At 40.1% G+C, this 18,515-nt stretch overlaps 1 protein-coding gene across 1 annotated transcript in view; it reads right to left on the minus strand.

Annotated features, from left to right (window-relative positions):
* thsd7ba (thrombospondin, type I, domain containing 7Ba) overlaps positions 1-18,515 on the minus strand; it is a 243,155-nt gene that overhangs the window by 15,313 nt on the left and 209,327 nt on the right. Inside the window, exons 17-23 of the mRNA XM_078174396.1 lie at positions 12,099-12,232; positions 10,885-11,038; positions 3,566-3,710; positions 3,139-3,254; positions 2,204-2,321; positions 536-681; positions 203-371 (exon numbers count right to left, since the gene is read on the minus strand). Coding sequence (XP_078030522.1) covers positions 203-371; positions 536-681; positions 2,204-2,321; positions 3,139-3,254; positions 3,566-3,710; positions 10,885-11,038; positions 12,099-12,232 — 982 coding nt within the window. The remainder of the gene's footprint in view (positions 1-202; positions 372-535; positions 682-2,203; positions 2,322-3,138; positions 3,255-3,565; positions 3,711-10,884; positions 11,039-12,098; positions 12,233-18,515) is intronic.

The raw sequence follows: 18,515 nt of genomic DNA on the forward strand, positions 1-18,515 counted from the left end.
ATTATTGGCATTATGAATCCAAAATGACTACAGTAATAAATATTTAATGCAGGCATGAATTTGCTCTATTTAAGATGATTACAAATGCAAATCATACTGTGTATTTCATGCAATTACATAAATAATAACACTTCATAATGGTGGATGTCAATACACATGAAAAGCAAAGATGTTAATCCAGTATATTTGAGTGCAGCCTTACCTGGGCAGGGGACGAAGCAGGGCTGCTTCATTTCCTGTTGGATCTGCTGCCTCAGTTTGTCTCCACAAAGCTCTTCGTCCACTGGCTGAGGAGGAGACTCAGGCCAGCCGCCCCGATGGACGACACATGACAGACTCCTTCTCCGAAACCCCTCACCACAATCTGCATCCTGCACAAACACGCACACAAATATGATTATTGTATGATTTACAAACAGATGTTTCCTCACCATAACTTAGGTAAAAGGACAGTCATTGCAGAAGTATTTATTTGACATCACGTGGAGGTAGAAAATTGTAACCTCCAATCAGGCATTCACAGAGCAGGTCATACCTCTACAGTGCATGGGGACCAGTCACTCAGCAGCCATGTATAGCAAGGCCTTATGGGACATGGCTTGGTTTGGGTGAGCTGGCTGGGACAGGGCTGACCCTCCTCATTAGCCTCCTGCAGGATTCTCCTGGTGCGCACAGACTGAGCTGCAAAACATCAAGGCAGCTTTGATGGTCAAGCTGAAAACTCTTTTTGCCTTTTCATGTATGAATCTCAAACATAGTGACATTCAGGGCCACTTAATATAATATGACAAACTCGGTGAATAAAGAATAGAACACCGTGGGATTCACAGGACTGAACTACCTGTGCACAAGGGCAAGAGAAATCAATGCATCATTACACAAACATCATACATCATAAGATAACAGTTAAAAAATCAAGTGGCTGGAATGAATGATGATCATTCATGAAGAGGTGAAAGGAGGCTTAACTATGCCAGGTGCCACTTTATGCTGAGATGTAATAGTTTCATACGCAAAAGTGCCATGTTCAAGTGCCATTAATAATGGGTGAAGGGAAAAGTTTGGCAAAGAGAAACTGTAAGGACTGGCCACAGAGTGGGTTTGATATGTTTTAACAGCTCAATGTCTGGGCCCTGTGGGGCTCAGTGACGGCGTGGCCTCCATCAGCCATCGAGTTAAGACAGAAGCTGTGTGTTTGTGTTATGCCAGGGGAGATGCTGAGCTCCGAGGGCCCCAGGCAGACACAGCAAAAGGACATTCAGCTCTGCCATCTCAAAAATCAAACCAAAACATTAGTGCTCCCACGGCATCCTGACAGAACAAGATCCCTGCGTCGTCTGACACAGATACGACGCAAATCCCTCATCAAGGCTGACAGATGTGTTTCACAATGTGTGAGAATGAACAGCGAGAGTGGCAGAAACAGAGTCACAGCGAACAGTGACAGAGACAGAGACTTGAGTTTAAATCCCCAGATGAAAGCCTGTCTAAGTGTGAGCTTATTGGAATGAGGGGTTAACTGCGAGGAGATGGATAGCCAACGACAAATTAAAATTAATGAACTTAAGAAGATACTGTTGAGTTTCCCTAATTAAGAGAATAACAAGCTTTCTCTCTGGGAGATTGGCTTTGGGAGGCCCGAGAAACAATGTATGCATCCAGGTTAAATCATTAACTTCTGTATATCGCATAAGGTTATGGCATGGCTTTGTCAAAGTGATGACAGGCATGCCACAGGTTTGTGATTACTAATTGCATTTTTTGAAATCATGCAGAGGATGGTATATATTTTATTTAGGAACTCTAAATACTTCATGAGGTCCATTAAGGTGAGCTGTATGAAATTTAGTTTAAATAAACCTGCTGTCCTTAAAATCTAACCTCATAAAGCAAAGTTGCAGGTGTTAATTAACAAAACTATGCTTCATACAGAATGATAAGCGGGGATATTAATATATATACATTATTGAAAAAAGAAAAAGAAAAAAACTCAGCTACTGTTTCCCTGCATAATAAGGCTTTGGATTACACATAGTCGTAAATATTTTAATGCATTTAAATGTATTCATGCGCAATTCAACATCTTGGTGAATGCCTGAGTGGAAGGAATAATGAGGCGCTGCACATGTGGCCGTCTCTGTGTCTGTTTATCAGGTTGGTGTTCCCATTGGTGTGAGTTAAGTTTGTTTGCTCATTTGTTTACCTTGGTTACCGCAGGTGTGCGAGCATTCCGCCCACGGTGACCATTCAGACAGTATACAGCTGACAGGACAGTCGACCACGCAGCTCTCCAACAGTTTCCACTTGTTGATGAGACCAGACTGTAGAAAACAAGAGCGGAACTGTGAGGAAGGCTAGCTAATTATTTTCACTAACAAGAAAAAAGGAGCACCCAGATTTCCATATCTTAAACAAGCTGCAGTTCATTTCAGGACAGTTGGCATGACAATTTTACCATTAACCTTACTTTCAAATGTTAGCGAGCTACAATTTCTATGACAGGAAATCACATTGTTAATGTACATTATTCTAAACATAAGGGCAACAACATCATAGACTCCCTATAAAACTCCCTTCACTCCAAGTGTAATACGATCCTGGATATACCAGACTTTGACAGCAGGTTGTGCAACAACACTGATTTGCTGCAGTTTGCAGTCACCAGTGGGAAATGTTGCAGCAAATGTTGTTATTGAATTCACAGTAACTTGTAACATCTTCCAGACCACCGTCTATCTTTGCATGATTAAGTCGGGGGATAAACTTACGTTGTGTTTGGCCTGGTGGCAAACTGCTTAGTGAAACATAAGGTGTTAGGAAATTGGACATGTTTTCTTTTAAAGGGACAGTTCACCCCACAATCAAAAAAAAATATATATATATTCCCTCATACCTGTAGTGCTTTTTATCAATCTATCAATTGATGTGAGTTGTTGAGTATTAAAGATGTCTACCTTCTCTGGAATACAATGGAACTAGATGCCTGCTTATAGCTCCCTGTCCACAGTGAAAACATATTTACACAATAACTGTTCGACTGTCAATACATGATTTTTCTATGACTGTAACTGTATAGTCAAAAATTTAAACTGTGGTAGGCCATTATCAGAGCTGAAGGTCTAACTACACAGAGATTACCTCTTTGCACTTCTGCAGCTCCATAATCTTGCCATCGCTGCGAATACAGTCCACGAGACGCAACCGTGAACCCTGACCGCAGATGGCATTTTCACTCAGCTGGCATGTACTCCAGTCTGCAACACACACACACACACACACACACACACACACACACACACAGCAACATATCTGTACATTAGTCTCCAGCAGGACAACTGTCAGTTCTGACCAGCAACATTGTACTAAACTCATGATTTTTTATTTTGGGAAACTCTACTTTTATCCACATTGTCTCACACAAGCAAACTCAGCCAAGCACACACACCTTGCTTCCCATTCGTTCAGCACAATACATTTCGCATAGGGAATAAAAAATCTATACTGTCAGCGACTGCAAGCTGCCCTGTCTGAACTCATCTCAGACATGACGTGCAGATCATCCTACCTGAGGCTTTGTACTGGTAGGAGAAGCAGGTGCTGTTGAGGACACAGGGCTCTGACTGGACCGGCTCTGGACAGGCCGAATTCTCCGAGGCTGGGAGGCGGAGGACATGTCTGCTTCTGTTCCTCGCTGTGCCTTGGTCACATTGCTGCACAACAATGACAGCATCAACCAAAGGAAAAAAAGTCATTGTCAAGGGTGCAGGTTTATTTTTAGATTTGAGGGGTATGGGATGAAGCCGGTTGGATTCAATGGTCCTTCAGCGAAAGAAACTGAAAGCTGCGAAAGAAACTGAAAGCTGTCTTCTGCATTTTATTTATTGACTAACACATTACGGTTAAATTGTAAGCATGCTTTGAGTCATTATACATGCAACCTAGAGTAGAAATTAGTGCTAATTTGTGCAGAAATAATGTAACTTTGTGGAACTCCAAATACAATAGAATTAAGTCATAGGTGTACACCCAACAGACTGCAGTAATCCATTACTCTGCACATTCTTGTACAAGGGTTTAAAATGAATTCTTTCTATGACAAAAACATTTGTTTGTGTGTGATTTAAATCGCGTGTTAAATTGAATCCATCCAATATCTGAATGATAGCCCCGTTGCACAAGATGTCACATGGATTTTGAAATGTGGGTCTGGGTATGTCACCACTGGTCGTTATTAGAACAGGAGAAAATCAGCAAATGTAATATTTTGCAGATATAAAGTCTCAAGGACAGTAGCTGACATGCAGTAGCTAAATTTGGTACAAAACTTCAAATCTTAACATTTAATGAAAGAAAAATAAATCAAACAATAAATTCAAGGTGAGCCCCTTCTCTTCTCGTCACTTTGGTGCTATCAACACAAAGAGCACAGCACATAGCAACCTGACACACTTTATGTTAAAACTACAAGCTGCAGTTGTTGCTCTTCCAAAATCCTTTTCTTGTTTTGAAGAAGATATTTCAATGATATAAAAGCAGTGACTGTCAGCGAAATGACTTTCATCACCCTCTTGAACCCTGTTAAAATCATATTGTGTAATTAAATTCAATCACTGATGTCAAGAGGATTTGTTTTTCACTTTTCTGACAAAGCAGATTACCAAAAAAACAAAACAAAAAAACAGAAAATTATTTTAAAATGCCACTGAATAACTGCTATCCATGAGCTTAAAATATCTTTTGTGTTGCTACACAGATCAAATAATACTGCTTATACTTGTAAAGCCATGGAGAGATTATATCTTATTGGAAAAAGGATTTTTTTGAGTTAGGAAAGAGACTTTGGAAATTATGTGTGAGAAACATCAAAAAAAATTATATTTTAATACATTCAGGTGAAAATAGAACTTGAAGTTGGAGATGTTAGAAATAAAGCAAAATGGTTTTGTAATTTTATGAATGAAGCCTGTCTGCTCATACTTTGAGCCTTATCTGCCAGGAGGAAACTAAAGGCATTTACAAACCACTCAAAAAGTTGTTTATGCTGAATCCAATATGAATACTAAAAGTAAAGAAGCTTCATGATGCCTCTTTTGCCAGCTAAACCTCATCATCACAACTCTTTTCATAATAATCTTTTGTTTTATGTTCTGGCCACTATAGTTTCACTGAGGTAACCTGGTGTCATTGGCCAATAACCTGGAAGTGTTGATTTTTACAGTTTTAATGTGTGTCATCATCATGGGTTTGGAATCATAGTCTTAGTAAAGTTGCTCTCCAATATTTGTTTTAATTTATAAATAATGTATTACTTGTTAGTGTTGTTTCTCATCTACAGTAACCCATTTCTGCATTTTGAAAGTACAAAAAACAAGTGATATTTTTCGCTGACACATTATCTGATAACTATGATGTAAAATCTCGATAGCATCTTACAAGTATGACCAAGTATCCTAGAGTTATGTACTGAAGCTCTTGGTAACATTTTTTGATGTCAAAGTGCGGTGGTTTCTGTGTGATTCTCTTTAAAAAACAAACACTGTGTTTATATTTTGGTGTGGACAGGCTGAGCTTTTACATTAAAGGCAATGCAAATTCACTGACACAAATCTGTATGTACATCCTCTTATATCCCCCACCTGAGGCACTGGGAAGAACTAAGATACGTGTTTGAATAGAATTCAACATTCTTTGACAAATATACGATTCCTGCTGCCGTCAGTGTGCTATAAATGCTGTGTTTCCAGGCTGGAGGTCTGACTAATCCAGACAGAAACCTGAATATACTATAGTGTTGACTTATACACAGGGCAGTCGAAGGCAGATGAAGACAAATGTGTGAATAACTGAGGGACCAATTATGAAAACTGTAAGAGTGCAACATTTACCAAGATTAGGGATAGTGTGATAACATGAGAATGTGCAATTCTCCCAAGTCACACTACATGGGAGTGAAAATCTGTAATCAGAGGAGAAAAGGATGTGTGAAAATGTAGTGTGTGGAGGAACTGTCAGCTTTGAGGTAAGAAGGCATATTCTACTGATAAAGGTCTGTGTGTTGAGCAGCATTCGTCCCTCTGCTCCTGATGCGTCACGCCATGCACCTCAATCACTGTCACCTCCTAATGAGGGATCTCCGTGTGAGCCTCATGAATCAGCTGCAGTCATTGTGCCCTTAATGTTTTCACACCAACTGTCACACAACCATGCACATGATGTATTTGTATGCGACATACATATGATCCTGCAATCTGCAGGCTCACTTGTGCCTTTGGTTGTTGACAGATTGGGTCCAGGTTCAAGATAATTTTCACGCCACCTTTATCACTGCAGAGTGACTCAACCTTTAAAACCTGCTAAGTTCACAAAATCAGTAAATTAAGTCTGCTCATTTGTCTGCAAGCTAAGTTACCACGGGTTATACATTAAAGTACAGTTACATTACGCAAATATATATTGAGTATAATGCCTCACATTTTCACTCTCTGTCACACAGTTTGGGGATTCTTTGCCAGTTGTTCATTATCCATATCCGTAAACAATCCTGCAATCCTGACCTGAGATTAAACAAGTTGGTTTGCACTGACTGGTAGAAAATCTGCAGAGTACTCACAAGTTGCATTAAAACAATTTGTAACAGGGTGTGCAAAATGAACAACTTGGGAAGCTGGCAATTCTAAACCCTAAAGAACCTGAGCAACAAATATGAAGTAGCTCTTCAGGAACAGAGCATAGATCAGTGGATGCATTGGTTGGCTTGTTTGTCTTGTGCCTCATCCTCTCCTTATGAAGTAGTCTCCTTCACTTGGAAAAGCAAAACCCAACCTGGAGGAGACAATTACCTTTTTTCTCCACAGGGAGCTACAGTATGGCCTCTGACTGGAAAGTGTTGATCCTCATCCAGACCATTTAACATTAAACTAAAATCCACCCTAAGCTGAGCTCAAGGAAACAGCGTATGAATACACGTATTCTTGAATATAATTAAAATTTGCGTCAGGGCACAAATGTGTGAAGCGTTTCTTCTTTCAGAATTTGTCATTTGAATTGGTCCTCTCTGGCCACCCCAGTGAAACATTTCTGGGGGTGCTACTGTTAGGAGAGAGAGTCAGTGAACTTTGGAGTCATGATGTAAACACAAAACTTTAATGCAGTGTTTGTGCTTCACCATAAACACTGCTCTGGGTTTATCCTTGATACAATGTGATTTGTTCCTGTTTTACAGGGTCTCAGAGCTAAATACATTCCCCTATAATTGCATTTTTATTGACACAGTAAAGCTAAAACAAGGCTATGGGGAAGGAACTTCATTGGCCATAATGCCACTTCGAACGTATGTGGACAGTGTATGGAACCATCACGGTGTTATTAACCAGGATGCTTTCCTTCATCACCGTACCACCCTTGGACCCCACAGCATCGCTGATCTCATCAAAAACCTGCAAACAGTCCACGGCATCCTCATTCCAGCTGAGTACAGGAATGGCCCTGGGTTATATAGCTATCTACAAATACAATGGACTAGCATATTTTACACTGAGTATTCCTGCTTTCACTAACACTATCCATTTACGAAGGAAAATTAAATCCCTCTCCGGATATGTTTTAAAGTAGTTGTGCTAATACTAGTATTTTGTGAAACATGGTTTTTCCACATATTCGTTAACAAAACTCTCCTCTTTCTCTCTCATTGACTAATTTGCTTGCGGTAGGTTTGCTTTGGCTTTCTTTCATGCTGCAGTGTGTATCAAGATGCATCAGCGTTAGAGGAAAGTCTCTTGTGAACCAAAATTGGCATCGAGCAGATGTATCAGAGTGCTAAGTGTAATTAGCATCTTTCATTTGTGTTGTTTGTTAGCTTATAGGCTAACTGACATTGGCTAACACTGCATCAGTGGTTATGAAACACACAAAAACATCTCATACAATGGGGTTTTTGGTAGACAGTGGATGAAAGCTCCAGGATCTGGTTTACATAAAAAAATTGCACTCTCTACCATGTCTACTGTCAAAACTTTCACCATGCTATAACAAAAACTCTGCCCTCTGTACTGACATGTCTGCTCTGTGCTGGAGGTTTCAGGTTTCTTTGCCAGGGCTCTGTAAAGTCCGTTCCCCCGTCCCCTATTAGACAGTGATTGGCTTTTGTATTAGTAATAGTAATCTAGTTGCCCAGCATATGTTTGAATCTCAGATTTTAGGGAGGTGCGAAGACATTGCCCCCTTCACTAGAGGAATGTGGAGTAAGGAACTCTGCCCAGATACAAGTCAGTATAGTCAAGGGGTCCATCCCAATACTCACACTTCCCCTCAAAATTTAGGGAAGTGCTTTTCAGCCCTTAAAATCCCCACTTAATTTGAAGGGCCGTGCGATGCACACTTACGAACCCATCTCAACTGAGGGGAAGACTGAATTTCCCAGGATGCATTACGAAACTATCCAGCCAGGCGAGTTTTCCAGGAAGATGGCAGCCTCCATGAGAAAGCCACTGCACAATTGTAAGTACTACTTTCGCAAATAAGCTGGAAAAATTCCAAAATATGTCGGAATGTGTGATGTTTCTGCATATGCACTGTTATCTGTGAACGCAGAGTTAGAATATGAATGCTTGAAAATTGCTAATTCACGATGTAGCCGACAGTTTTCCGTGCAAGAAGCCAACGTCAACGGTACGCGTGATGTAGGTGAACACGTCTGTTATGCTAATTTGCACAAAGTGGCGTCCCAATTCGTAGGTAAAATTCCCTACTCCTCAACACTACCCCTTCGTCATTGAGGGGAATCTAACTGGCGAGTGCAATTGAAACCAAGGGGTAAGGTTGAGGGAAGAGAATTGGGACCAAGGTCTTTCATTTTAGGGGACATAAACAGAATAAAAACACATTTTGAGTGGAGGAGGACTTTAAGTTAATTTGCATCTTTTCAAGATCTCCATCTCTCTTCAGTGTCTTGGAGCATTATGTACCACTGAGGAAGAAGTGAAGACAAGTGAGGGTGAGGCATTATTGTCAGGGAGGAGAATGGAGATAGAGCAATCATTTGCTTTTAGGACTGACTGAAAAATAGCTTAAATGCACAGGTAAACCTTTTATGTATAACGTACAGAGACTTCGTTCATGATGGAAATGCTTGCAATTGGCAGTTCATGGCATTCACGCAGGCCACAGTGTGTAGAGTCATTTCAGGTGGACATCTGTGGACATTGGTACATAAAAGGCTACGTTTATGGCAACATGTAGTTTCTTTTCCATTTTGAAAAATCTTGTAAAATAATTTATTCTACCATTTTTATTGTTTCATTATTATTGAAAAATGCGTAAAGTCTCACATCTCAAATTTATCTTCTACATCTTTCCACAGCATGGGTTTCTCTGCTTCTTATTGTCCGAAAATCAATTGTCGCAGCTATATTGTTTCAGTCTAAACCACACTGAATTATTGTTTACGAGCCCTGCCTACCTCTGAAGTTGGTCATTTGGGCAGATGAACAAACACACAAGTACAAATACCACCATGTCTACACACTCTGTTGTGCTACATGTGTTAAATGTTTCAGGGTTGATTTAACTGTAGAAACAAATCACCCGTAACAGTTTATATGACTATTACAGTTTAATTGGCTTTCAAGTTAACAGTTTTAGCATCATCATATCACCAAATTCATAAGATGGCTGCTTTTCACTGATGCTACATTGCTGCCAAAACTTGCAGATTAAAAGTTGAATGAGACAGAAATGTCTGTGTGAAAACTAAGTAAGTAATCTCTCTACCTCTTTTTCCCGCCACCACCCCCACCACCTCTCTGACTCCAATGTTCCAGCCCGCTGAACTGCTATGTTTGACAGGAAACATATAACATGGCTACATAGCCTGGTGACCAGTAGCCTGTGGCTAGAGACACGGGGGAACATATGCTACATAGTTTAAGACTGAGGGCATTGGGAAATGGAGGCACATTAGTAGACTCAATTTAATTTGCAGCACCAAACATTGTTGTGTAAAGTGTGATTTCAAACCACACAAGGTTACAGAGCAGCTGGGTGGATGTACAAAAGAGCTCATTAGAACGTGAACTTTAATTACTACTTATTAAACACTTCCCCAATAAATTATTATGAACACTTCCCTGATGTGTAATTAGAATGTGAATGTGTTGTTTCTGACCTTTAAATTTACAGTAAGTCACCACTTCGTCTCAATGTAAAAAAAAAAGAAAAGAAAAAAATGTATTCGGGAGATACTGATGTGTATCTTAATAGTACTGCAGCTGTTCATAATTTTTAATTGATAAATCTTTCAATCTTTTAAATAAGTGAGGAAATGGGGATTAAGTCTAAGAAGAGTCAAAAATCATTACAATGTAAATCACAAATTAACCACAGTCCAAACTGACATTTGGAATTTTCTAACTTCTGACCAGCAGCCAAAACACTTTCATTTTATATGAAATGAACAAGATTTTAGAGAGGAGTAAAGTAAGCATACTTTTTATTAAAACTTTTAATTCAATAAATTGCTTTTGTAAATAAAAACAAAGAAAATGTTAATCCATACATCATGCTTTTTTTTTTAGGTTCTAATCCTAAAATATTGGACAGTAATGTAAAACTGTCAATATGTGAATTATATGCATACTCTAATAGTATATTGTTCTAACAGTATTCAAAATAAACAGACAGATGTCACAAATGTTAAATTAAATGTTCAAATTTCTGACAAAACCCCCTGAAAAGGCTGCGTTCAATATTTCTCATTGCTGATGGCTTGTCTGGCCATTATAACCAAATGTCGCTCATATGCTGACGATAATCAACATGTTTCTGATAATAACAATAAATGATCCCTGTTGGCACACAACCTGTCAACACAAGATTATTGCGTCTTACCAGAGGGCAGTTGCTCCAAGGTCCCCAGGGTGCCACGACGCAGTCGTTGGGACAGGCCAGAAAGCAGACCTGAGCTCTGGGTGGCATTTCCTCCTGATCACACAGACTGTCCTCCACACTGCTGTTCCCCGCACTCGTTCCCCTCTTCACACACCTAGCAGAGCAGCAGACACTGTAACTAGTCTCTGGGGCACTACTTACTGGATCCTTTTTTGAGTTGCAGAACACATTTCTAAGTTTGGGACTAAAAATAGATTTTGCTCTTTTTTTTTCTCTGAGGTAAGATTTTGCAACTCATTTATTTCTGCCAGGTCTCTACAATTTGTTCCATGTGTCTGGGTTCTCAAAACATTTAGCTGTATAAAATTGAAATGTGGGTCCAAAAAGTCTATTTACTGTTTCCAGTACGTGAACATTTGTTCAAATGACTTCAAATGACCCAGTTATTTTTGGAGAGGAACCTCTTGCAACTGTGTGAAGGACTGTATATATGTTTACATTCAATACCAAGTGAAAGTAACATTACCATCCTGCAGCAAAAGGGGAGGACCTTGACACTGGGGACCTACGTTTTCCTTGGATTAATTCGGGACAATATCAGTGTTGGCTTCTTTTATTCTTTTTCCTCCAATATGAAGGCCAATCTCTAGTTAAGCAGAAATATATCTTTAAATTAAAACCTAGAAAAGTTTAGAAATGTATACAAATTTCCAAAATGGAGAAAGTTATATGAAATCTTAACTCTTGGAAAGACGATCTCTGCAAATCTGCACAGACAGATTTCTGCTCCTTTCAGCAGCTGGGTGGTTTACTAGGACCAGTTTTAAATCTGTGGCTGTGACTCACACTCAGAGGTAGGCTTCTACAAAACAAGACCAATTAAGTTGCTTCTGACACAACAACACTGTTGGCCTTTCCAATTTCCGATGGTGCATAATCTCCTACCAAAACCTGTACTTGCTGCCTGCAGAGAAGGTCAACACTTCACTGCTTTCCTCTGTGGCTATTTTAAGTACCACTAAAAAGGCACTGCAAAAAAATCTAACAACTCTCATTAGGAACCAGTAGTTTGTTTTGACTGTTTGTTTTCCCTTGGCATTGCAAGTGTCAGGACCAGCGCGAGTGCCAGCTACAGGAACGCTGCCAGTCTACCCCTCCCGGCGTGTGTTGCAGTGCCAGGCTAGCAGTCTGCCAAGCCTAACCCGTTCACTGACCTGATCTTGCGGCTTTGGACTCCCTCCCCGCAGGCTGGCAGGTCATCCACAGTATTGATGGTACAAATGGACCAGGGCTCGATCCTCCACTCGTATTGGCTGCAGTCACTGTGGCACGGTACGGCCTCGTACACCTGCACGCGTGCACGTACAAACACACACACACATGAACAGACACACACATACACACACACACACACACACACAAGGAAAGGGACACACATGGAGGGATTAACAAAAGCAGCGGACTGTGTAACGTGGAAAAACAGACACGCATACAAATCAGCTCACACACACAAGCATGCTACATGTATAGAGCTGGTGCATACACTTGGAGGTAATATAGAAGATATTAGGGACACTCACTTTTCACACTGTTGTACACTAATTAGATTTCTCTTAGCTAAAACCAGTATTCCTTATGGGTTTTTCTTTGGTTAATTTAACAAGAGAAAAAACACTTTGCGCTTTCAGGTATAATTTCTTGCCTTAACCTAGGAGCTGAAAATGTCAACTTTTACATTTATTTTTATTAATATTTTATTATTTTATTTTATTAATTTATGGCTATGCATACTTCCTCCCTGGCACATTTTGATGTCTATACTACTCCCACTTAAGATAAGAATCGACGCCCCTTTCATTTTCATTTCATTTTTTCAGAGTACGAGCACAGGAACAGATCTTATCAGAAATTAAAAGGAAAGTTCAATCCCTAAACTCTCCCCACAGTGGGGCTCTGAATAAACTGATGGGCACTTAAAATGTCATCCCTGTAGAAAAGGACACGAAGGTATAATTATTTACACTGAAATCAAACCATGATATGGAGAGAACAGCATGCGGTGTGTAAAACGACAATGACCATGGCAATAGGCCCTTCAGCTGCGGATGTAATTGGCTGGATGTTGAGCCTATTCACTTCTCCCCACTCAACCAGTGACTCTGGCATGTCTGTATAACCAAGGGAACAGCCAGCGCAATGCTCCTGTAAACACATGTTTACTCTCAATCTATGTAACAGTCTGCCACAGTAAAAGGTATACTCTAGAGGACAATTTGTGGAAAAAGCTATGACAAGCTGTAATGGGTGTCTGTAAGCGTGTGTGTGTGTAGGTGTGTGTGTGTGTCTGTGTTTGTGTGTGTGTGTGCAGGCTATAGAGAGGGAATGAGTGTTGAGTATTCCCTCCCCTACGGGCCACACAGATGCCTATTACACACCCTCATCATCTCCCATCTGTCCCTGCAGATGCCCCTGCTGGGTAAACTGGCAACTGCTCTGCTCCCACTTTCTCCACTACTACTGTAGAAACACAATTTCAGCTTAACAGCTAATTGTCATCACCAGCAAAAAACAAAAGACTTTCTAGTCACACATATACAGCATTTATTGGGCGCTAACGCCATTTGTTCACTGAGAAATCATGTGACCGTCGCACATATCAAATCTGGTTACAGTGCCAGAACACATAAGGTGTCAGATAGATATTTAATAATTTCTTGGCAGGTTAAAGCTGGTGTACTGCGATACACAGATGGAGCAGAAAAATGCTGGATTTGCTCCCGAGCACATCTTAGGTCACACACATTCACGAAAAGGAAAGAGGAAAAGGCTATCAATTAGAATCAGCCAGTAGAGACCAGATTCTCTCACTGGTTATATGGGCAATCTCAATCAGTCTCTATATTCTGCTCTTTTGTTCTCTTTTAGACACTCCTGAAATCAAATATATTTTTGGGTGGATAGGAAATGCAAGAATGATATTACCCGGCTCAATCTCTTTGAGCACACTCTCAAAAGCTTTATCGACTATTCATATAATATAAGATCATATAATGAAGTCCTTTAGAAAATGTCGGTCCCTCCAGTTAAAAAGCAGTTGGAATATCATCCAAATGCACTCCACATTAATGATTTCCATCCATGTAGCACTCTCCAATAAAACTATTGTTCTTCCTCTTGACCAAAGGGGTCACAGGAGTATGTGTGACTTGGACAGATCTGGCATGCATTTTGTCTTCATTAGCTACAGCAGAGTATATGTACAGAATGAACGGCACTGACCTGAGCCTGCGTGGATGTCCATATTAGCAGTGCATGACAAGCCAGAAGTTGGGCAGGGGAGAGAAGAACAATGATATGATCATTAGTTTAGATTTTGCCTGCAGTGACAGAAATGCATAGTTTTGCTTAAATTTGAGGATTTTAGAAAATACTGCATTCTGCTCTGTGTTTCATTAATGAGGGTAAAGGATGATTAAGTACTTCATCATCTGCAGTGAATCTAGCGGTGCTGGATATTTTGCCAAACTGAATGATTCATAGTGTTGGGAGAGTTTTAAAGTGCTGCAGTTGGTTGCAACAGCTGTGCAATGGCCAGACCTGCAGCTGAAGGCAACTCTGAGAAATTAATTTATCTGGAGATGGTGAGAGGGAAGCCGGCGCGAATGAGCATATGCTCAGAGAGGCTGTGTGCTCTGTATCTAAACAAGGTTACTAAAAGTAACTGTTATGCTGTTGACAAGACACCAGTTCAGGCCGTCATGATTTATTTTTCCACAGTAAAAGGGACATTCAAATAAAATCCCCTGAACCAAGATAGTACTAACATTTGCTGTAAACTTAAGAGACCTCTGATCTGGATATTTACTGGACTCACAGAACGCAGTATGCCTCATACAGTGACAAATGGTATTAGCTGGAGCATGCATCTATGTACTGCAAAGCCCCGTGGATGCCAGAACAGTCACTCTTTTTATTTTCAGCTTAGAATCAGGTTAATCTCATGTTTATTTCTGGCTTAGAGGAAACAGTTAATGACGACTAAATTTCAAGACCCTGGTTTATAGAAAACCGCAAAACTGCACTGAGATTGCAACATGCATGGCATGTAAAATAAACTGCATTATTGTTAAACTTTCTCATTTGCTGTATGGGATAATGGTAATGGCTTCCATCCAAAAAACAAACACAACAAAAACAAACAAACACACCTGCAAAAACTTGATGAAAACCCCATGCACATGGGCACACACACACACAAACAGTGTAGGTGCCTGCACAGTGATGCATGTGCACACAAGCACACAAATAAACACAAATACAAAAGGACACGTGAACGCCAACAGGCCCTCCTGCAGAGATGGCACATTATTATTGTAAACAGAGAGAAAATGAGACAGGAAGCCTTAAAGAGGAGCACTCTCTTCTATAAATCTCTCTAACTGTCATAGTGTGACTACAACTTCAAATAGACTGCGCTATTACTGTCAGCAGGCCCATGGATGAGTTAGAAAACAATGGGAACCCAGTGGGATCTGTTCCCATGTGATGATGCCCTCTCAAATATACTCATGAAATGAAAAGTTGAGAATGTGCCAACATATAATGCAGCCATTAGGGTGACTGCCTGTGTGAGTTAGACACCTATTTGTGCTTGGAAAAGAGATACTGCCGCAAGAAGAACCCTTGTTATTGCTGAGAATTGATAACAAAGCTACTGTAAATGATTTAGATGAGAGGAGATGAGATAAAATGCAGCTACAAGGTCTACAAAAACGTGTGGCTGTCAAAATTACCAACGCACCGACAAGCCAACGAATGGTTAAACCACCCGTTAATTTGGAAAACCTACATCACAACAACACAATCCACAAAAACCAACATTTGAGCAGCACAAGACTCTGTGCCGAGGAGTTTGTCATCTGCTCTTAAGCCCTGCTGACACACTGATCCCTTCACACTTCTTGATGATTTAAGACTGGGGGGATAACATAGATGATCTCCTGAGGGGAGCACGACTCTGCCATCAGGAAAAAATGGGATCAAAGCACTCATGGTATTTTAAATGCAACTTGAAATATCAAAAGATGTTATTCTGTGGAATTTGACACACTTAGCGACTAACTCTCTTACTGTGGTTGAAATAAAGCAGCAAACTTGTTTAAATTTTCGTGGCACACACAAAAACCCACCCATATTTGGTATTTATCTACAGCATATTATTATTGTACTACATTAAAAATGTGCCACAGCAATATATTTTGTCTCAATTGTATAAGACTGTTGAACCTGTTATGTTCAATGAGCTATCATTGTTGTTATCAGTATCACACTAACACCAAGTTGTAACCTTGGGGTCTGAAAAACAAAGCCAACATGGAAGTGCCAAAATTGCAGTTCCTCTAATGGCCTTTTAGTCTGGCCCCAGAAGCACATCAATCCCCAAAGCCCAACTTTACAGCAGAAATAAACATGATTACAGCCTGGTACACAAAAAAAGTTTTGGTCTTTACAACTAATTTTAACATTCATGACAACTGTACAAGAGGTAAATTTTTATATAACTCAAATGTCTGAATGTTATAAAAGAAATACTATGCAAGGTTGTCATTACTGTTTGGGAAAGTGAAAGTGAAAGCCAATCCCAGATTCACTCTCATTTGACATTTCGCCTTGCTTCCAAAGGCTCAACCTCACCTGAGTGCTGTGGGGGTACAAGCCCATAAACATCCTGAACATAGAAAATAAGAAGAAAATTATAAAGTACAGGCAGCGGGCAGAATCTCTGCAGATAAATACACCACCCCACATCTCTAGTGAGTCGTAAGTGACGACTAAGAGGGATTACTTCTGTATGACTCTACTTGTCGTTCTTCCAGATAATCCTGCACAGTTAGGCATAGTTATGTACAGTATATTAAAGGGTGTGGCTGTTTTAGGTGACAGGCTATCTGCTAAGTGTCACCACAATATTGTGGACCAAGGCATGACCAAGATCAGAGTGTATCGAGATGGAGACATGACAAAGATGCTGAGGGGCTGAGACTAAGTCAACACCAAGACCAAGGCAGGGCGAGACTGAGTCAAGACCAAGACCAGACCGGTGTGAGTCCCACACTGCATCACAAACTTACAATAACTTGGAACATGCAAACCATAGGCACTCCTCAAATTGTTAGAACCATATTCCAATAAAAACACCCACAGAAAACAAATGAAGATTCCTCCTCATAACCTCTGTTATTGCCATATTGTATATATGTTTGTGTGTGTAAGTGCACCAGGAGAAATGTCTTGATCAAATCATCAAAGGTCACTGTAGAGACAAATTTTAGGTGTGGAATTTTTCTTTGTTTTCTATGCACAAACAAATACAAACAAACATTGAAGGGCTGAAATCAACTTAACCGTCTTTATTCAACAGTCACAAACAATTAAATGATATCCTCACAGTTGGGGTCTTGATTGTTTTTGAAATAAAATCATGAGTCCTCTTTGCCTGAAACTGAGACAAAACAGATTGAAAATGCGTTCCAGTCTAAGACAAGATGTAAGCCTTCAATGATGATCTCAAGACCAAGACCGATCTCGAGTATTTGACACTGCACCACAGTCTTTGACTTAGATCCACCTCTCGCTCCTCTGCAGCTCAACCACCACATCCAAATATGGTCACTAATGGCTCCAACAATCCAACATGGCGACAGTCAAAATGCTGAACATTGGGCTTGAAAATGGGAGTCCACAAACCAAAGGGTGACATCATGGTAGCTACAGCCATTATTTTTCTACAGTCTATGACAAACAGTCTATGCCTCGAGAGGCACGACATAACTTCTCTAAAATTAATTTCAATCTTTGGCCTCTGAGTTGGCTGAGGGATGGTACTCTCTCTCTCTCTCCTACTGTCTTTCAATTACATCTCTCACCACCAAGGACGTCAATGAACCAAAGGCCCTAGCAGATTTATATCTGACATCCTTCTTGGACTGCCATGTTGGCCCTACTGGAGGGCAATGGCGTGACTTTCCATAATTACACAAATTATTTGGCCATCAAGCTCTATTTCCAGCTCTGAAATTATTTCCTTCTCACTCTGTTATCTATTACCAGGACACAGCTCAACAAGACAGGAGTGCATTAGCAGAGACATTTCGCAAGCACTTAACCCCGCACTAGCTTTTAATAATAGCTATGGTCAAAGATCTTTGTCACACACTTAAAAAAACATTTGGGAATGAGCTCCCCTATCATATCAGAGCCGATGCCTCTCCTTCACAGTTCAAATGAGTATTACATAGGGGATTTGTACTACAAGGAAAAAACTTGGAATAACACAAAAAAACCCACCTGTAAATCACACCACAGTTCACAGTAGCGATAGCACATGTAGGTCCCACTTAGAACCTTTATTTCTCTTAACAGTTATTTCTACTGTCTGTGTCTGTGTCTTGTATTGTTAGGACAGTATTTTTATGTTGTACAGCCATTTGGTACCAGACTGACATGTAAAGAGAAAATGAATTGTTTGATGTTATAAACATAATTCCCATACAGTCAAATTTAGATAAGTACAAATAAAAATAAAAACTAGAGCTTGGTGGTTTTATTCGATTACAAAGCTCACAGCAATG

This window comes from Epinephelus lanceolatus, chromosome 14 (genome assembly GCF_041903045.1).
Source record: "Epinephelus lanceolatus isolate andai-2023 chromosome 14, ASM4190304v1, whole genome shotgun sequence".
NCBI lineage: Eukaryota > Metazoa > Chordata > Actinopteri > Perciformes > Serranidae > Epinephelus > Epinephelus lanceolatus.